The sequence below is a fragment of the Lissotriton helveticus genome, chromosome 5_2 (assembly GCF_964261635.1).
Source record: "Lissotriton helveticus chromosome 5_2, aLisHel1.1, whole genome shotgun sequence".
Taxonomy (NCBI): Eukaryota; Metazoa; Chordata; class Amphibia; order Caudata; family Salamandridae; genus Lissotriton; species Lissotriton helveticus.
This window is the reverse complement of record NC_136066.1, coordinates 460-18,874: the sequence shown is the minus strand read 5'-3', so window position 1 is coordinate 18,874 and position 18,415 is coordinate 460. Positions and strand designations below refer to the sequence as shown.

The 18,415-nt window shown below is 50.0% G+C and overlaps 1 protein-coding gene across 1 annotated transcript in view; it reads right to left on the bottom strand.

Annotated features, from left to right (window-relative positions):
- The window catches only part of LOC144761131 (kynurenine--oxoglutarate transaminase 1-like), a 127,042-nt gene extending 111,355 nt beyond the window's left edge, over positions 1–15,687 (bottom strand). The window contains exons 1-3 of the mRNA XM_078646591.1: positions 15,531–15,687; positions 15,194–15,322; positions 2,854–2,974 (exon numbers count right to left, since the gene is read on the bottom strand). Coding sequence (XP_078502717.1) covers positions 2,854–2,974; positions 15,194–15,322; positions 15,531–15,578 — 298 coding nt within the window. The 5' untranslated portion in view covers positions 15,579–15,687. The remainder of the gene's footprint in view (positions 1–2,853; positions 2,975–15,193; positions 15,323–15,530) is intronic.
- Between the last annotated feature and the right edge of the window lie 2,728 nt (positions 15,688–18,415).

The following is an 18,415-nucleotide window of genomic DNA, read 5'->3' as shown; positions in this document are numbered from 1 at the left end:
AAAAGCACTTCGATGCCTCGTCAGGGGTAGTAAGCGCTATATAAATGCAATTACAACACATTTACAATACAATACAATATAATGAGGTGCACAGAGTTCCAGAGCGGAGTAGAGTGGAGCAGAGAGGGGTGGAAATGTGTAGAGCTGAGCGGCATAAAGTGGAGTGTTGTAAAGTGGAGTGTCGTAAAGCAAAGTAGAGTGTCATACTGTGGCATAGAGTGGAGAAAAGTGGCCTGGCATAGAGTGTAATCGAATGTCAGAGGGGGGTACAGTGTCGTAGAGAATAGTAGAGGGTTGTCGTAGAGTGAATTCTTGTAAAGTGGAATGCTGTCGAGTGGAGCAGCATAGAGCGTCAGAGTGGAGTGGCTTAGAGTGCTGTAAAGTGGCATGGCGTACAGTGGAGTGGCGTACAGTGGAGTGGCATAGAGTATCTTAGAGTGGAGTGGCGTACAGTGGAGTGGCATAGAGTATCTTAGAGTGGAGTGGCGTACAGTGGAGTGGCATAGAGTATCTTAGAGTGGAGTGGCGTACGGTGGAGTGGCATAGAGTACCTTAGAGTGGAGTGGCGTAGAGTAGCTTAGAGTGGAGTGGCGTACGGTGGAGTGGCATACAGTGGAGTGGCATAGAGTATCTTAGAGTGGAGTGGCGTACGGTGGAGTGGCATACAGTGGAGTGGCATAGAGTATCTTAGAGTGGAGTGGCGTAGAGTGGAGTGGCATACAGTGGAGCGGCATAGAGTATCTTAGAGTGGAGTGGCGTACGGTGGAGTGGCGTAGAGTGGAGTGGCATAGAGTATCTTAGAGTGGAGTGGCGTACGGTGGAGTGGCATACAGTGGAGTGGCATAGAGTATCTTAGAGTGGAGTGGCGTACAGTGGAGTGGCATAGAGTATCTTAGAGTGGAGTGGCGTAGAGTGGAGAGGCATACAGTTGAGTGGCATAGAGTATCTTAGAGTGGAGTGGCGTAGAGTGGAGTGGCGTACAGTGGAGTGGCATAGAGTACCTTAGAGTGGAGTGGCGTAGAGTGGAGTGGCATACAGTGGAGCGGCATAGAGTATCTTAGAGTGGAGTGGCGTACGGTGGAGTGGCGTAGAGTGGAGTGGCATAGAGTGGAGAGGCATAGAGTATCTTAGAGTGGAGTGGCGTACGGTGGAGTGGCGTAGAGTGGAGAGGCATAGAGTGGAGAGGCATAGAGTATCTTAGAGTGGAGTGGCGTAGAGTGGAGAGGCATACAGTGGAGTAGCATAGAGTATCTTAGAGTGGAGAGGCATACAGTGGAGTGGCATAGAGTATCTTAGAGTGGAGTGGCGTACGGTGCTACAGTCCTCTCCCCACACATGCTACAGTCCTCTCCCCACACATGCTACAGTCCTCTCCCACACATGCTACAATCCTCTCCACACGTGCTACAATCCTCTCCCCACACATGCTACAGTCCTCTCCCACACATGCTACAATCCTCTCCACATGTGCTACAATCCTCTCCCCACACATGCTACAGTTCTCTCCCCACACATGCTACAATCCTCTCCACACACATGCTACAGTCCTCTCCCACACATGCTACAATCCTCTCCCCACACGTGCTACAGTCCTCTCTCCACACATGCTACAGTCCTCTCCCCACACATGCTACAATCCTCTCCTCACACATGCTACAGTCCTCTCCGCACACATGCTACAGTCCTCTCCCCACACATGCTACAGTCCTCTCCCCACACATGCTACAGTCCTCTCTCCACACGCTACAGTCCTCTTCATACATGCTACAATCCTCTCCCCACACATGCTACAGTCCTCTCCGCACATGCTACAATCCTCTCCCCTCACACGCTACAGTCCTCTCCATACACATGCTACAGTCCTCTCCCACACATGCTACAATACTTTCCCCGCACATGCTACAATCCTCTCCCCACACATGCTACAGTCCTCTCCCCACACATGCTACAATCCTCTCCACACCTGCTACAATCCTCTCCCCACACATGCTACAGTCCTCTCCCCACACATGCTAGTCCTCCCTCACACATGCTACAGTCCTCTCCCGACACATGCTACAGTCCTCTCCCCACACATGCTACAGTCCTCTCCCCACACATGCTACAATCCTCTTACCACACATGCTACAATCCTCTCCCCACACATGCTACAATCCTCTCCCCACACATGCTACAATCCTCTTACCACACATGCTACAATCCTCTCCCCACACATGCTACAATCCTCTCCCCACACATGCTACAGTCCTCTCCCACACATGCTACAATCCTCTTACCACACATGCTACAATCCTCTCCCCACACATGCTACAGTCCTCTCCCCACACATGCTACAGTCCTCTCCCCACACATGCTACAATCCTCTTACCACACATGCTACAGTCCTCTCCCACACATGCTACAGTCCTCTCCCCACACATGCTACAGTCCTCTCCCCACACATGCTACAATCCTCTTACCACACATGCTACAGTCCCCTCCTCCACACATGCTACAGTCCTCTCCCCACACATGCTACAGTCCTCTCCCACACATGCTACAATCCTCTCCCCACACATGCTACAATCCTCTCCCCACACGTGCTACAGTCCTCTCCCCACACATGCTACAATCCTTTCCCCACACATGCTCCAGTCCTCTCCCCACACATGCTACAGTCCTCTCCCCACACATGCTACAGTCCCCCAATGCATCTCTACTTACACCCTTTCAACACCTCCCATCTGATACCTTTATCTCACTGCTTCAGCCTCTCAGAATATCTCTTTGGGGTCCCTTCCTTGGGTGGTCGTAGCACACATGCTCCTTGGTGTCCCTCGTGCCAACAGAGTGCCCGCCCGTATGCCCACTCACCGATCCGAATGTGCGTTCTCCCATCATAGACCAGCCATTCGTACACCTCGTCACTGAAGCAGAGAACATTGTGCTTCGTACACAGATCTGCGATCAGCTGCAGCTCCTTCCTGGTAAACACCTACAAGGAAGGAAAGGGCTAGAGGTGAGGGGCTGCTGAGGGAAGGGATACGGGCGAGAGCGCTGCTGAGGGAAGGAAGTAGTGTCGTAGTGTAGAGTGTCGTAGAGTAAAGTGTCGTAGAGTGGAGTGGCGTAGAGTGGAGTAGAGTGCCGTAGAGTTGAGTGGCAAAGAGAGGAGTTGAGTGTTGCAGAGGTGAGATGGCTGCTGAGGGAAAGGGTAGAGGTGAGAGGGCTGCTTAGGGAAGGGATAGAGGTGACAGCTGCAGAGAGAAGCGGTAGAGGTGAGGGGGCTGCTGATGGAAGGGGTAGAGGTGAGAGGGCTTTTGAGGGAAAGGGTAGAGGTGAGAGGGCTGCTGATGGAAGGGATAGCGGTGAGAGGCAGCTGAGGGAAGTGTGATGTGAGAGGGATAGAGGTGACAGAGCTCCTCGGGAAGGGGTACAGGTGAAGGGTCTGCTGAGGGAAGGAAGAGGGGTGAGAGGGCTGTTGAGGGAAGGAAGAGGGGTGAGAGGGCTGCTGAGGGAAAATACTGAGGTGAGAGGGCTGCTGAGGGAACAGGTACAGGTGAGAGGGCTGTGATGGAAGGGGTAGAGGTTAGCGGGCTGCTGAGGAAAGGGGTAGAAGTTAGCGGGCTGCTGAGGGAAGGGGTAGAGGTGAAGGGGCTACTGATGGAAAGGGTAGAGGTGAGAGGGCTGCTGAGGGAAGGAAGAGGGGTGAGAGGGCTGCTGAGCTGAAAAGACTCTCCCCACACATGCTACAGTCCTCTCCCCACACATGCTACAGTCCTCTCCCACACATGCTACAATCCTCTCCCCACAGGTGCTACAGTCGTCTCCCCACACATGCTACAGTCGTCTCCCCACACATGCTACAGTCCTCTCCCCACACATGCTACAATCCTCTCCCTACAGGTGCTACAGTCGTCTCCCCACACATGCTACAGTCCTCTCCCCACACATGCTACAGTCCTCTCCCCACACATGCTACAGTCCTCTCCCACACATGCTACAGTCCTCTCCCACACATGCTACAATCCTCTCCACACGTGCTACAATCCTCTTCAGCTGTCTAAGAGCAATCGATCAATGGATGAAGTGGAGCCATCTCAAATTGAATGCTTCCAAAACGGAAATACTCACATGTGGCGATTGGAAAAATTATGATCCACTCGCCATGTGGCCTGATGATCTGGGATCACCGCCTAAAATAACGAAGGAAGTAAGAAACCTCAGAATGACCCTGGACTCCAAGCTGTCGATGAATGCCCAAGTGGACAAACTAGCAAGATCAAGCTTTGTTACTATAAAAACTCTGCAACAAATCTTGCTCCATTTGAGGTTTCCACACAAGGTCCAATCTACCATCTCCCTTGTTCTGTCCAAACTCGATTACACCAATAGCCTCTACCACGGATCACCTTTAACAGCCATGAAATGACTACAACGGATTCAGAACTCGGCTGCCAGACTACTCTTGCATATCAAACCACGAGACCACATCTCCCCCACCTTGAAAGCCCTGCATTGGTTGCCGTTTGCCAGAAGATCCACGTTAAAGCTGCTTTATATCACCCACAAAGTGATACAGGGATCGGGAACGCTCTTCATCAGGAATAAAATCAACAAACCCATTCAACAAAAGAACCTCCGCTCTAGAGTGGCACCTCGCCTCAAAATCCAAATGAACAAGAAGAAAAAACAAGGGTGGCACATCCTTCTCTGTTCAAGTAGCAAAACTACGGAACTCCTTACCCCCCGACATAAGATCCTCCTTATCTTCAGAAAACTACTCAAGAGTTTGCTCTTCCCACATAACCACCATACTCACATATACATGTACAGCATATCCCTCTGTATATAATAATTTATTTGTACTAGAGATATGTACCTACATATGTGTATTGCTTTGTATAAACATGTAGAATACATATGTTTAAAAAATATATATTATATAGATATTCATTAGTTCTGCTTGATAAATGTACATATTACTGATAGTTACATTATTCTATGTTTTAACAAGTATATAAGTGACTGCATAAATAACAAAATCTTTTTATCATAACTATTTTCAACAATTTCTTCACTATTTATCTACAAAGCAAATATACATGTATATGAAACTAAAAAAAACTAATTTATTTAAAGTACAACAACACTTGAAAGCCGGAGTTTATTTAATGCATCTTTGATCTACATATACTACTTTCCTTTATGCATCTATATACATTCCATCTACTCATGGATCTATATCTTTATTACTATTGGATCTATATATTTATTACTTTTACTTAGTTATTACTTTTCTTCCCATTCAGCACATCGAATGCACTACCCTATTTTCACCCAATACCGCTCTCAATATATCCTCCAGCTCAACTTTCTGACTCATCTCAAACCTCTTTCTACTACTCTTTTCAATGCACTAGCCTATTTCCCACCCTATACCGCTCTCAATGTATCCATTACCTCCACTCTCTCCTTTATCCCAAACCCCATGCCACTACTATGATACCCAAAATAACCCTTTCGAGACGCCTTCCTATTCCACCGCTCCTTGCATCATCTCTTACCTCTTTTTACAATTCCAATCCTCAAAAACAAGCCTTTCTAAACCCTCTCCCTTTCAGCTCCCTTTTACTCACCCCCCTCCACCTCCCTTGCACTCATCTCAAGCCTCTTCCTACTGCTATGAGCTCCCAAAAAAAATCTTTATCCTTCCCTTCTATCCCTCTACTATCCTTTTCAATCGAAATACCTGACTAACATATCCACCACTCAAATTACTTTCATATTTTCACTATACTAATTCAGCACTAATCCTTTATGGGTTCTGGAGTAGTGTGCTACTCACCAAAAAAGCACTTCAACACCTCATCAGGGGTAGCAAGCGATATACAAATGCAAAACATTTTACCTTTTTTACCCTTTCACTATCCTTCTCAATCCAAATAATTGACTAACATATCCACCACTCAAATTACTTTCATAATACACTTTACTAATTTACCACTAACACTATACGGGTTCCAGAGTAGCGTGCTACTTGCTGGAAAAAAAGCACTTCACCCCCCCATCAGGGGTAGTAAGCGCTATATAAATCTAAACTCTTTCCCCTCTCTATCTCTCCACTACTATTCTCAATCCAAATAACTGACTAACTTATCCACTACTCAAATTACGTCCCTATTTTCACTATACTAATCCATCCCTAATCCTTTCGGGGTTCCGGAGTAGCGTGTCACTCGCCAAAAAAGCGCCACAACACCCCATCAAGGGTAGCAAGCACTATATAAATGCAAACCTTTTTCCCTCTTCTATCCCTCCACTATCCTTCTCAATCCAAATAACTGACTAACATATCCAGCAACACAAATTACTTTCATATTTTCACGATACTATTTCACCACTATTCATTTTATGGGTTCCGGAGTAGCGTGCTACTTGCCAAAAAGCACTTCGATGCCTCGTCAGGGGTAGTAAGCGCTATATAAATGCAATTACAACACATTTACAATACAATACAATATAATGAGGTGCACAGAGTTCCAGAGCGGAGTAGAGTGGAGCAGAGAGGGGTGGAAATGTGTAGAGCTGAGCGGCATAAAGTGGAGTGTTGTAAAGTGGAGTGTCGTAAAGCAAAGTAGAGTGTCATACTGTGGCATAGAGTGGAGAAAAGTGGCCTGGCATAGAGTGTAATCGAATGTCAGAGGGGGGTACAGTGTCGTAGAGAATAGTAGAGGGTTGTCGTAGAGTGAATTCTTGTAAAGTGGAATGCTGTCGAGTGGAGCAGCATAGAGCGTCAGAGTGGAGTGGCTTAGAGTGCTGTAAAGTGGCATGGCGTACAGTGGAGTGGCGTACAGTGGAGTGGCATAGAGTATCTTAGAGTGGAGTGGCGTACAGTGGAGTGGCATAGAGTATCTTAGAGTGGAGTGGCGTACAGTGGAGTGGCATAGAGTATCTTAGAGTGGAGTGGCGTACGGTGGAGTGGCATAGAGTACCTTAGAGTGGAGTGGCGTAGAGTAGCTTAGAGTGGAGTGGCGTACGGTGGAGTGGCATACAGTGGAGTGGCATAGAGTATCTTAGAGTGGAGTGGCGTACGGTGGAGTGGCATACAGTGGAGTGGCATAGAGTATCTTAGAGTGGAGTGGCGTAGAGTGGAGTGGCATACAGTGGAGCGGCATAGAGTATCTTAGAGTGGAGTGGCGTACGGTGGAGTGGCGTAGAGTGGAGTGGCATAGAGTATCTTAGAGTGGAGTGGCGTACGGTGGAGTGGCATACAGTGGAGTGGCATAGAGTATCTTAGAGTGGAGTGGCGTACAGTGGAGTGGCATAGAGTATCTTAGAGTGGAGTGGCGTAGAGTGGAGAGGCATACATTTGAGTGGCATAGAGTATCTTAGAGTGGAGTGGCGTAGAGTGGAGTGGCGTACAGTGGAGTGGCATAGAGTACCTTAGAGTGGAGTGGCGTAGAGTGGAGTGGCATACAGTGGAGCGGCATAGAGTATCTTAGAGTGGAGTGGCGTACGGTGGAGTGGCGTAGAGTGGAGTGGCATAGAGTGGAGAGGCATAGAGTATCTTAGAGTGGAGTGGCGTACGGTGGAGTGGCGTAGAGTGGAGAGGCATAGAGTGGAGAGGCATAGAGTATCTTAGAGTGGAGTGGCGTAGAGTGGAGAGGCATACAGTGGAGTAGCATAGAGTATCTTAGAGTGGAGAGGCATACAGTGGAGTGGCATAGAGTATCTTAGAGTGGAGTGGCGTACGGTGGCGTGGCGTACAGTGGAGTGGCATAGAGTATCTTAGAGTGGAGTGGCGTAGAGTGGAGTGGCATACAGTGGAGCGGCATAGAGTATCTTAGAGTGGAGTGGCGTACGGTGGAGTGGCGTAGAGTGGAGTGGCATAGAGTATCTTAGAGTGGAGTGGCGTACGGTGGAGTGGCATACAGTGGAGTGGCATAGAGTATCTTAGAGTGGAGTGGCGTACAGTGGAGTGGCATAGAGTATCTTAGAGTGGAGAGGCATACAGTTGAGTGGCATAGAGTATCTTAGAGTGGAGTGGCGTACGGTGGAGTGGCATACAGTGGAGTGGCATAGAGTATCTTAGAGTGGAGTGGCGTACGGTGGAGTGGCATACAGTGGAGTGGCATACAGTGGAGTGGCATAGAGTATCTTAGAGTGGAGTGGCGTACAGTGGAGTGGCATAGAGTATCTTAGAGTGGAGTGGCGTACAGTTGAGTGGCATAGAGTATCTTAGAGTGGAGTGGCATACAGTGGAGTGGCGTAGAGTGGAGAGGCATACAGTGGAGTGGCGTAGAGTATCTTAGAGTGGAGTGGCATACAGTGGAGTGGCGTAGAGTGGAGATGCATACAGTGGAGTGGCATAGAGTATCTTAGAGTGGAGTGGCGTACAGTGGAGTGGCGTAGAGTGGAGAGGCATACAGTGGAGTGGCATAGAGTATCTTAGAGTGGAGTGGCGTAGAGTGGAGTGGCGTACAGTGGAGTGGCATAGAGTGGAGAGGCATAGAGTATCTTAGAGTGGAGTGGCGTAGAGTGGAGAGGCATACAGTGGAGTGGCATAGAGTATCTTAGAGTGGAGTGGCGTAGAGTGGAGTGGCGTACAGTGGAGTGGCATAGAGTGGAGAGGCATAGAGTATCTTAGAGTGGAGTGGCGTAGAGTGGAGAGGCATACAGTGGAGTGGCATAGAGTATCTTAGAGTGGAGAGGCATACAGTGGAGTGGCATAGAGTATCTTAGAGTGGAGTGGCGTACGGTGGCGTGGCGTACAGTGGAGTGGCATAGAGTATCTTAGAGTGGAGTGGCGTAGAGTGGAGTGGCATACAGTGGAGCGGCATAGAGTATCTTAGAGTGGAGTGGTGTACGGTGGAGTGGCATACAGTGGAGTGGCATAGAGTATCTTAGAGTGGAGTGGCGTACAGTGGAGTGGCATAGAGTATCTTAGAGTGGAGTGGCGTAGAGTGGAGAGGCATACAGTTGAGTGGCATAGAGTATCTTAGAGTGGAGTGGCGTACGGTGGAGTGGCATACAGTGGAGTGGCATAGAGTATCTTAGAGTGGAGTGGCGTACGGTGGAGTGGCATACAGTGGAGTGGCATACAGTGGAGTGGCATAGAGTATCTTAGAGTGGAGTGGCGTACAGTGGAGTGGCATAGAGTATCTTAGAGTGGAGTGGCGTACAGTTGAGTGGCATAGAGTATCTTAGAGTGGAGTGGCATACAGTGGAGTGGCGTAGAGTGGAGAGGCATACAGTGGAGTGGCGTAGAGTATCTTAGAGTGGAGTGGCATACAGTGGAGTGGCGTAGAGTGGAGAGGCATACAGTGGAGTGGCATAGAGTATCTTAGAGTGGAGTGGCGTACAGTGGAGTGGCGTAGAGTGGAGAGGCATACAGTGGAGTGGCATAGAGTATCTTAGAGTGGAGTGGCGTAGAGTGGAGTGGCGTACAGTGGAGTGGCATAGAGTGGAGAGGCATAGAGTATCTTAGAGTGGAGTGGCGTAGAGTGGAGAGGCATACAGTGGAGTGGCATAGAGTATCTTAGAGTGGAGAGGCATACAGTGGAGTGGCATAGAGTATCTTAGAGTGGAGTGGCGTACGGTGGCGTGGCGTACAGTGGAGTGGCATAGAGTATCTTAGAGTGGAGTGGCGTACGGTGGAGTGGCATACAGTGGAGTGGCATAGAGTATCTTAGAGTGGAGTGGCGTAGAGTGGAGAGGCATAGAGTATCTTAGAGTGGAGTGGCGTACGGTGGAGTGGCATACAGTGGAGTGGCATAGAGTATCTTAGAGTGGAGTGGCGTACGGTGGAGTGGCATACAGTGGAGTGGCATAGAGTATCTTAGAGTGGAGTGGCGTAGAGTGGAGTGGCGTACAGTGGAGTGGCATAGAGTATCTTAGAGTGGAGTGGCGTAGAGTGGAGAGGCATACAGTGGAGTGGCGTACGGTGGCGTGGCGTACGGTGGCGTGGCGTACAGTGGAGTGGCATAGAGTATCTTAGAGTGGAGTGGCGTACGGTGGAGTGGCATACAGTGGAGTGGCATAGAGTATCTTAGAGTGGAGTGGCGTAGAGTGGAGAGGCATAGAGTATCTTAGAGTGGAGTGGCGTACGGTGGAGTGGCATACAGTGGAGCGGCATAGAGTATCTTAGAGTGGAGTGGCGTACGGTGGAGTGGCGTACGGTGGAGTGGCATACAGTGGAGTGGCATAGAGTATCTTAGAGTGGAGTGGCGTAGAGTGGAGTGGCATACAGTGGAGTGGCATAGAGTATCTTAGAGTGGAGTGGCGTACGGTGGAGTGGCATACAGTGGAGTGGCATAGAGTATCTTAGAGTGGAGTGGCGTAGAGTGGAGTGGCATACAGTGGAGAGGCATAGAGTATCTTAGAGTGGAGTGGCGTAGAGTGGAGTGGCATACAGTGGAGTGGCATAGAGTATCTTAGAGTGGAGTGGCGTAGAGTGGAGTGGCATACAGTGGAGTGGCATAGAGTATCTTAGAGTGGAGTGGCGTAGAGTGGAGTGGCATACAGTGGAGTGGCATAGAGTATCTTAGAGTGGAGTGGCGTAGAGTGGAGTGGCATACAGTGGAGTGGCATAGAGTATCTTAGAGTGGAGTGGCGTAGAGTGGAGTGGCATACAGTGGAGAGGCATAGAGTATCTTAGAGTGGAGTGGCTTAGAGTGGAGAGGCATAGAGTATCTTAGAGTGGAGTGGCGTAGAGTGGAGTGGCGTACAGTGGAGTGGCATAGAGTATCTTAGAGTGGAGTGGCGTACGGTGGAGTGGCATAGAGTATCTTAGAGTGGAGTGGCGTACGGTGGCGTGGCGTACAGTGGAGTGGCATAGAGTATCTTAGAGTGGAGTGGTGTACGGTGGCGTGGCGTACAGTGGAGTGGCATAGAGTATCTTAGAGTGGAGTGGCGTACGGTGGAATGGCGTACAGTGGAGTGGCATAGAGTATCTTAGAGTGGCGTAGAGTGGAGTGGCATACAGTGGAGTGGCATAGAGTATCTTAGAGTGGAGTGGCGTAGAGTGGAGTGGCATACAGTGGAGCGGCATAGAGTATCTTAGAGTGGAGTGGCGTACAGTGGAGCGGCATACAGTGGAGTGGCATAGAGTATCTTAGAGTGGAGTGGCGTAGAGTGGAGTGGCATACAGTGGAGTGGCATAGAGTATCTTAGAGTGGAGTGGCGTAGAGTGGAGTGGCATACAGTGGAGTGGCATAGAGTATCTTAGAGTGGAAAGGCATACAGTGGAGTGGCATAGAGTACCTTAGAGTGGAGTGGGGTAGAGTATCTTAGAGTGGTGTGGCGTACGGTGGCGTGGCGTACAGTGGAGTGGCATAGAGTATCTTAGAGTGGAGTGGCGTAGAGTGGAGTGGCATAGAGTATCTTAGAGTGGAAAGGCATACAGTGGAGTGGCATAGAGTACCTTAGAGTGGAGTGGCGTACGGTGGAGTGGCATAGAGTATCTTAGAGTGGAAAGGCATACAGTGGAGTGGCATAGAGTACCTTAGAGTGGAGTGGCGTAGAGTAGCTTAGAGTGGAGTGGCGTACGGTGGAGTGGCATACAGTGGAGTGGCATAGAGTATCTTAGAGTGGAGTGGCGTACGGTGGAGTGGCATACAGTGGAGTGGCATAGAGTATCTTAGAGTGGAGTGGCGTAGAGTGGAGTGGCATACAGTGGAGCGGCATAGAGTATCTTAGAGAGGAGTGGCGTACGGTGGAGTGGCGTACAGTGGAGCGGCATACAGTGGAGTGGCATAGAGTATCTTAGAGTGGAGTGGCGTACGGTGGAGTGGCATACAGTGGAGTGGCATAGAGTATCTTAGAGTGGAGTGGCGTAGAGTGGAGTGGCATACAGTGGAGTGGCATAGAGTATCTTAGAGTGGAGTGGCGTAGAGTGGAGTGGCATAGAGTATCTTAGAGTGGAGTGGCACAGAGTATCTTAGAGTGGAAAGGCATACAGTGGAGTGGCATACAGTGGAGTGGCATAGAGTATCTTAGAGTGGAGTGGCGTGGAGTGGCATACAGTGGAGTGGCATAGAGTATCTTAGAGTGGAGTGGCGTAGAGTGGAGTGGCATACAGTGGAGTGGCATAGAGTATCTTAGAGTGGAGTGGCGTGGAGTGGCATACAGTGGAGTGGCATAGAGTATCTTAGAGTGGAGTGGCGTAGAGTGGAAAGGCATACAGTGGAGTGGCATAGAGTACCTTAGAGTGGAGTGGCGTAGAGTATCTTAGAGTGGTGTGGCGTACGGTGGCGTGGCGTACAGTGGAGTGGCATAGAGTACCTTAGAGTGGAGTGGCGTACGGTGGAGTGGCATAGAGTATCTTAGAGTGGAGTGGTGTAGAGTAGCTTAGAGTGGAGTGGCGTAGAGTGGCGTGGCATACAGTGGAGCGGCATAGAGTACCTTAGAGTGGAGTGGCGTAGAGTAGCTTAGAGTGGAGTGGCGTAGAGTGGCGTGGCATACAGTGGAGCGGCATAGAGTACCTTAGAGTGGAGTGGCGTAGAGTAGCTTAGAGTGGAGTGGCGTAGAGTGGCATGGCATACAGTGGAGCGGCATAGAGTATCTTAGAGTGGTGTGGCATACAGTGGAGTAGAGTGTCAAAGTGGAGTACAATTTCATGAGCAGAGTGCCCTAAAGAGGCATGGAGTGGCATAGAGTGGAGTAGCATAGAGTGGAGTGGAGTGGAGTAGAGTGTCGCAGAGTAGAGTGGCGTGGTGTAGAGTTTCATAGAGTGAAGAGTTGCAAGTGGAGTGGTGTTGTGGAGTTGAGTAGAATGTTGTGGAGTGTAGTAGGGTGTAGAGGCATGGTGTAGAGTGGAGTGGCATAGAGTGCAGAAGAGCTTACAAGAGTGGAGTGGCGTAGAGGGAAGTGGCATAGAATATCAAAAAGTGGAGTGGCATGGAGTGGAGTAGTGGCACAGTGGAGTGGCATAGCAAGCATTGTTGTAGAGTGTTGTGGAGTAGCACAGAGTAAGTTGCTGTAGAGTAGAGTATCACAGAGTGTCTCAGAGCGGAGTGGTGTAGAGTGAAGCGGCTTATAGTGGTGTACAGTGTTGTAGTGTGCAGTGACGTAGAATATCGATGAGTGGAGTAGTGTCAGAGTGCAGCGGCACAGAGCGGAGTAGAGTGTTGCAGAGTGGAATGGTATAGAGTGGAAAGGCATAGAGTGAGTGGCATAGAATGAGTAGCATAAAGGTATGTGGAGTATAGTTGTGGAGTGGCGTAGAGTGGAGTGGAGTAGAGTGACGTGAGCAGTGTACAGTGGAGTGGTATAGAGCGTAGTGTAGGAGAGTAGAGTGTTGTACAGCCGAGTAGAGTGTCATACAGTGACGGACAGTGGGAAAAATGGTGTGAAGTGGAGCAGAGTGGAGTGTAAGTGACTAGAGTGTCTTAGAATGTAAGAGGGGAGAGTGGAGTGTCGCGGAGCGGCGTAGAGTGTAGTAGAGTGCTGTGGAGTGGCGTACAGTGGGTTGTTGTACAGTGGGATGTCATAGAGTGGAGCATCATGGAGAATCATAGAGTGGAGTGGCACAGACTGTTGTAAAGTGGATTATCGTAGAGTCGAGTGGTGTACAGTGGAGTTGTGTAGAGTGGGGTAGAGTATCTTAGAGTGGAGAACAGTTGTGTCGAGTAGAGTGGTGTGGAATAGAGTGTTTTAGAGCTAAGTGTCAGAGTGGAGTGGTTTAGAGTCTCAAAGAGTGGAGTAAGTGGTGTAGAGTGGAGTTATGTTATGTTATTTGGATTTGTAACACGCACAGATACTCCTGGGAGTGTCCCAGCGCGAGCCTGAGGGGAGGGCAGGTGGGCATGGGAAGAGAGAAGCTCAGTTAATCAAAAAAGTAAGTCTTCAATTTTTTTTAGTAGACAGAAGTCTTGAATACTGTGGAGGTCCAGGGGAAGTGAATTCGAAGCTGTGGTAGCTCTAACATCAGGTGGGCTGCTCCCCATTCTAGTAAGCCTAAAGCGAGAGATATGGGCCAAGAATTGAGACGATGAACGAAGATATCCAGCAGGGGCATAGAACAGGAACCTCTTCCGCAGATCGTTGGGGCCGAACCAGATTCAAACCCCTCATAAAGCTAGCTCTGAATGGGTAAAGGTCAGAGAAGTAGGATGATCACCGTCTGACAAAGTGACAAGACACTAACCCCACACATCCCACACTACAAGAGGTTTTCAGGCGTGGCTTCACCACTCAACAGTTGGGCCAGCATGGAGAATGCCTCTGATGATGATCACAAGTTAAGCGTCCATCAGCGAGACATGAGGTTTCGCCACAGAAAATGCAAACTCCACCAGCAGTGCCAGACACTGACATGCTGCCTTGGCCATGAGTGCCTACGCCCGATGCCTGGTGGGCTCTCTCAACCTGACATCACATACCCTGCCACTTGGTTCACGCGGAGAAGTTCCAAGACTATAGAACCTGATGACTTCTCCCGGCCTCGCATCACCTACATGTTAATAAATAAACCAGCTTCAGGTCACTGCTAGATTAGATACTGCTATGACGTGCCTCTGTGTTCACTGCTCTTCTTTGGCCAGGCAGCCTCGCTGTCACCCTGTTCAGCATGTAAAGGGGGGTGGTACAGATGGAAGAGGTTGAGAGGAGGTGGCCACTCTGGGAAGGAGAGGAAGTAAGGGAAGCAGCTATCAAGGGGCTGCTACATGCAGGGGAGGCGGGCGTGAGTGGGACAGCAGGGAACAGCGGTGCTGGCACGGCTGGAAAGGCCAAAAGGGCCAGTGGAGTCACAAGGGGGCGAAGTTTAGAGTGGGCTGGGCTGCCAGGTGACATAAAAGAGGCTTTGGCTCCTCTTTCCTTCTTCCCCAGGTGTTTCTGGATTCTCTTACCTTCCCTGTGTGATCTTAGCTCCTCTCTTCATGATGTTCAGGTATCTCTTTCCTTCCCTGAGGAGTCTAGGCCCATCTTCTCATGATGCTCGGGAACCCCTTACCTTCCCTGTGAGATCTCCGGGTAGTTACGCGCTATATACGTGCAATTTTTCATTTCATTTCATTTCATCGTAGCCCCTCTCCTCATGATATTCAGGAACCTTTTACCTTTCCTGTGTGGTCTAGGCCCCTCTCCTCATGATGTTCAGATATCTCCTGCCTTCCCTGAGGAGTCTAGACCCCTCGTCTCATGATGCTCGGTTACCCCTTACCTTCCCCATGGAGGTCTAGTTCCTCTTCCCTAGTGCTTGGGTAACTCTTACCTTCCCCAGGGGGTTGTTTGGTGTGTTCACAACAATGGCTTTGGTGCGTTTGGTGAACTTGGCCGACAGCTCCGCCGGGTCCAACCGCCAATCTGTGCTGCTGGCCGGATTGTGGCCTTCTGCAGGACTCTACAAATGTAAGAGAAGGCGGTTAAGGAACAGTCAGGTTTGCGTGCCAAATCCAAACTTATTTGGGCAACAGTGCACGTACACAGAGGGACAAGAAAACCCATCACAGAAACAGGTGGGACCACCAGGGAGGCGCATGAAACTTTGATAAACAAGAACGGTCTCAGCTAAGAAGCGTGTCTCAATATGCAGGTCCTGCAATACTCACAGGCCGCAGAGGAATGTAGACAGACGTCCCTCCAGCCATCCGCACCATGGGTTCATAGCAGTCGAAGAACGGCTCGATGAGAATCACCTGGGCAACGACACAAAGAACAGGGTACCTCGTTAGGTCAGTCGAGATGCTGGGGGACTGCAAATATCTACGACAGCCACAGCCTCCACGCTCACACAAAACTCTGCTCCACACGCGGTACTACAAACATGGACCCAGGGAGCAGAGCGGCCCCCAGTCAGACTTCCCTGTACTTATGGAACCTTCAAGAGCCTAGCCCAGGGGAGCAGAGCGGCCACCAATCAGCCTTCTCTGTACTTTTGAAACCTGTAAGAGCCTAGCCCAGAGGAGCAGAGCGGCCACCAATCAGCCTTCTCTGTACTTTTGAAACCTGTAAGAGCCTAGCCCAGAGGACCAGAGCAGCCACCAATCAGACTTCCCTGTACTTTTGAAACCTGTAAGAGCCTAGCCCAGAGGACCAGAGCAGCCACCAATCAGACTTCTCTGTACTTTTGAAACCTGTAAGAGCCTAGCCCAGAGGACCAGAGCAGCCACCAATCAGACTTCTCTGTACTTTTGAAACCTGTAAGAGCCCAGAGGACCAGAGCGGCCACCAATCAGACTTCTCTGTACTTTTGAAACCTGTAGGAGCCTAGCCCAGAGGACCAGAGCAGCCACCAATCAGACTTCTCTGTACTTTTGAAACCTGTAAGAGCCTAGAGGACCAGAGCGGCCACCCATCAGACTTTTCTGTACTTCTGAAACTGGTAAGAGCTAATCCCAGAGGAGTAGAGAAGCCACCAATCAGACTTCTCTGTACTACTGAAACCGGTAAGAGCTAAGCCCAGAGGAGTAGAGAGGCCACCAATCAGACTTCTTGGTACTTTTGGAACCTTCAAGAGCCTAGCCCAGAGGACCAGAGCGCCCACCAATCAGACTTCTCTGTACTTCTGAAACCAGTAAGAGCTAAGCCTAGAGAAGTAGAGAGGCCACCAATCAGACTTCTCTGTACTTTTGAAACCTGTAAGAGCCCAGAGGAGCAGAGCAGCCGCCAATCAGACTTCTCTGTACTTTTGAAACCTGTAAGAGCCCAGAGGAGCAGAGCGGCCACCAATCAGACCTCTCTATACCTTTGGAACCTGTTAGAGCAGTGGAGTGCTGTGGCTCACTGGTTAGAGGCGGCAGACCTGTAAGCAGAGAACGGCCCGGGACCAGGGTTCAATTCCCGACGCGGCAGGGTAGTGGACCAGGGTCAGCGGACTCGATAATTCTCGTCTCGGTGCCTACTCTAACCAGGGATCACACTCGGCAACTCTGGGCATTAGCTTGCCTCATCTCTACAACGGCCCCCACAGACGCCGGGGATGCCTGGTTTCACCCTGGAGATACCCATTACGGACCATCTCACAGGGAAAACCAGGACGGGTTCCCCAGAGGTCTACAGCGCCAGGACACTCGGTTAGAGTAACAGTGCGCTTTACAAGTGTCCCACATTTGCATAGCCCACAGGAGCAGAGCGGCCGCGCAGGCTTATACAGATGCACTTTCCTGGACAGATAGCCAGGTCCGGTGCACTGGATGGCTTTATAAGTCAGACCAGGGTTTTAAAAATACATTTCTGCTGAATGGGTAGCCAACAGAGAGAGGGAAGAAGAAGCCTGACAGGAGTCCTGCGAGAGAGATTGCAAACAACTCGGGCCGCCTCATTCTGAACAAAGTGGAGTCTATTCAACAGATAAACAGCACGGCCAGAATAGAGGGGATTGGGGTGATCACGAAGAGATCATCTGAGAGTCTGCACCGTGGGTTTACATGCAGGAACAGGCAGAGAGGGACGGATTTCTCAAACAGAGTGAAGTAGGGCAAAGCATCGAGCTGCTGCTATTATCTTGTTTTGTGGGAAGAACGAGTGTCCAGAATCAAATAGTAACCCCAGATTTCTAGCTCAGAACCTGGTGCCATCCAAAATGGATCCCATATTCACGTTTCACAGTCTCACTGTCGTGTATGTGCCACACATGCACAATGCCGACATGCACTTGACATGCACACGGAATGTCAGTGCAATCGAACGGGTCTAACACCAGGAGGATTTGATCAGGACTACTAACTTGCAAAAATCAGAGTGCTACCACAGTGGCACGACAGTTGAGGGCATAGACAGGATGCCCATGCCGACAAAAAAGGGCCTGCTTGGTACGTCTCTTCAGGGCACCGAGCCCGTTCTCAATGATGGTATTACCATACTCTGCCATGACGAGCCAGGTCTACTGGATAATCATGGTGGAGACAGGGGCCATCCGCTGCCTCCTCATCAAGCATCTTTCTGAAGTTGACTATTCTTCGGTGTGACCTCAACAAACACTTGTTGGACTGGACGAGGCATCATATCCTCTCCAGAGACTCTCCGTCGAGCCAGTTTTCTGCATCCTAGTGCCCCGCTGAGCACATTGCAATCTCTGAAACTGAAATCAAATGAATTCAACGCAAATTACTGGATGGTTAGTTTTAGCCTTTGAGGTAAGTCTCCAAAAACCTTGTAAGTAGTCCGAACCCGAGTGTTTCTAATCAGATCCAAAGTACACAAAACAAGAGATGGGTGCAATGCATGAATCATTCTCAGCCACTAATAAGTCCGCAGGCCCGACCCAAGTCCACTGTTATTTTGCACACCACGCCACCTCAGTGTGGACCCAACCGTGTGAATATCAGTCTTAACCCTACTCCAAGAGGAATGATTGAGCCCAAACAGCCAGGCCAGGTCTGCCCTGAACACAAGCATCCCAAGACCAGATTCACCCTGATTGGCACTCATCAGCAGGGCACAGCTTGGTTGCACTGGCACGGGGAGCACGGATCCATGTCTGGACATGCACTCA